General features: G+C 37.4%; 1 protein-coding gene across 1 annotated transcript in view; it reads left to right on the top strand.

Annotated features, from left to right (window-relative positions):
* CALR3 (calreticulin 3) overlaps nt 1–2,378 on the top strand; it is an 18,736-nt gene extending 16,358 nt beyond the window's left edge. The window contains exons 8-9 of the mRNA XM_032777541.2: nt 743–835; nt 2,072–2,378. Coding sequence (XP_032633432.2) covers nt 743–835; nt 2,072–2,236 — 258 coding nt within the window. The 3' untranslated portion in view covers nt 2,237–2,378. The remainder of the gene's footprint in view (nt 1–742; nt 836–2,071) is intronic.
* The last annotated feature ends 427 nt before the right edge of the window (nt 2,379–2,805 follow it).

Consider the following 2,805-nt stretch of genomic DNA (forward strand, 5'->3'; position numbering starts at 1 on the left):
GCCAGTTACAACAGTGCCATGTGAATGCCTGTTCTCACTTTCAGGTGACATTGTAAACAACAAGCAGGCAACATTATCTCCTGCAAATTGTAACCAACCTTGTTTGTCTGAGTGATTGACTGACCAAGAAGTAGGACTGAATGGACTTGTAGGCTCTAAAGTTTTACATTCTTATTTTTAAATGCAGGATTTTTTGTACATAATTCAACATTTTGTAAGTTCAACTTTTATGATAGAGATTGTACTACAGTACTTGTCTGAGGTGAATTGAAAATACATTTTTTTTGTTTTTTACAGTGCAAATAATTGTTATAAAAATAAATATAAAGTTAGTACTGTACAAATTTTGTATTCTGTGTTGTAACTGAAATTAATATATTTGAAAATGTAGTAAGCATCCAAAAATATTTAAAAAATAGTATTCTATTGTTGTTTAACAGCATGATTAGTCATGATTAATACATTTTTTAAAATCACTTGACAGCCCTAACTAGAATTGTGGTCTAAATCAACAAATTTTGTTTAAACTGAAGACAAGGCCTTGGATTCTGGAGCATAGTTCTGCAACAAGGGTGAATTCCTTAGCAAATTCTGCATCAACTTTGAGGAATACATGGGGCCTTGAGTACAGGAAAATATTCAGTAATATCATCCTGATTAAGTAACAACCAATAAAAAGGAATAAGATTCAAATTATGAACAGGGAACGTAAATAAAATGTGATTTTTGTTTTCCATTGCAGGTGAGAGCTGGAACAATTTTTGATAACTTCTTGATCACAGATGATGAACAATATGCAGAAGACTTTGGAGATGACACCTGGGGTGAAACAAAGGTAATGGATGAGCTCTTCCCCATCCCACCCCGCCCATTCTGATCCCTTTTTGCAGGTGAAAGGGCTGGAATAGTACAAAGGGGTCCTAAAATCTCTGTATCTAGTCAAGGCAAGGATTCCCCTGCTTCAGACACTGTGGAAGATAGCCATAAGTAGGGTTACCAGATAGCAACTGTGAAAAAACGGGACAAGGGGTGGGGGATAATAGGCGCTCATATAAGAAAAAGTCCCAAAAAATGAGACTGTCCCTTTTTAAAAACAGGACATCTGGTCACCCTAGCCATAAGGTTGCCTTCTGTGGACCCCCTCAGAAGCCCTGGTGAAGTGAGTATGCTGGGGAAAGGGTCACAGAGCACATAGTGCTCCAGACAATCAAGACTGCGCTGCGGCAATAAAGTAGCTCCCACAGGTTGTTCTTACGAGCCACTCTGGCCCTTGGAGCAGCCTAGGGTTAAGAGACCACAAAGGTTGCTTAAAGCCCCAAGGAACTTACTTCAATATTTATTTTTTTCTAGAACAATGCCAGGCACATAATCTATGATTCAATAATTACAATAATAATAATTAGATTATTCATGTACTCTCCTGCAATCCCATTGACTTTTATAGGGTTGTACTGAGGTCAGACTTTAGCCCTAAGTTACTAATAATTTAGGGTTTGTTCTTTCTGGAATAAATGTCCTGATTCTGCTGCCTCCCGTGGCCAGCGCAGCCTTACAACAGCCTCCCTATGGCTGCAAATGGGTTTTTCTGCAGCCCAGAAAAGCCATAATGCTGAACACTACAGCCACTCCTTCTCCTGTCCTCCACATGTTTATTTCTGCTTCCAGCATGCCCGCTATGGTGGGGGCAGCATAGAGCATGTCAGCCCTATGCAACTTCTGCCCTGGGGACAGTTTTCCTTCTGGCTGTTGAAGCCCCTTTTGCTGCTGGAGAGTTCTATAGGGGCCAGGGACAGAATCTGGCCCCCTGTATTCTTGTAGCAGATCTTCCATTTTACGAAAACAACTAATGGTTCAACAACCATTTGCTGCTAAAGTATAATCTATGTGTGTAGTTTGGAAAGATGGTTTTGTAAGGAAGTTTAGATGCCCATTAAAAATAAAGGCCCTTGCAATTCCTCTATTGGTAAACTCCCTCCTGTTGTCTTCAGTGTAAATTCAGTACACAGAGGGCTGGCAGAATTGGACCCAAAATGACATTTACTGTGAACTGACCTTTTCATTATTTCTTCAGGACCCTGAAGAGAATATGAACATAAAACAGACTGAAGAAGAAAAGAAAAGGGAAAGGGCAAAAGAAGAAAAGCATTTTAGGGAAAGGTTTAACAGGAAGGTCGAAAAGCAAAAAGAATCTGGAAAGGCTAAATTGAACAGGATAACTGTGAAGGAGGAGCTTTAATTCTTATTTAAAAAGACTTCAAAGAAATCTCTAAAGTTTAGCTTTTCTCTAATTTGTTGTATAGCGGTTCAGATATATTCTTAATAGCTAATTGAAAGTAATATTTAAAACTTCCTCTAATAAAACTTTGCTAGAACTATTCATTTTTTATGAGATTTAAATATATATATTTAGCACAGGAAGCTATTAAGAAAATATGTTTCCTGTAAATAGAACATGGAATTGAAAGAATTCAATAAAAAAATTTACTAAAATATATTAAATTACATATTTTGTATTTGAGTTAGGATTTGGTATATATTTCTAAAAGAAGGGCCATTATATTTCTCTTGATGCTGTTGGCATACAGAATGTTCCTCTGCAGTGAGAAGTCTTGTAACCAACCTCTTTGGCACTAGACTGTTTTATACTTTCATCATTAATATTAATATAAAATACATGCAAATTGTGTTGTGAAATTCTCCCTTCATCACAAAATTTGTATCCAGTGTTGTGCCCATGTCGGTCCTAGGATATTAGTGAGTCAAGGGGGTGAGGCAATATTTCTGATTGGACCAATGTCTGTTGGT

Source organism: Chelonoidis abingdonii, chromosome 11 (assembly GCF_003597395.2).
Source record: "Chelonoidis abingdonii isolate Lonesome George chromosome 11, CheloAbing_2.0, whole genome shotgun sequence".
Taxonomy (NCBI): Eukaryota; Metazoa; Chordata; order Testudines; family Testudinidae; genus Chelonoidis; species Chelonoidis abingdonii.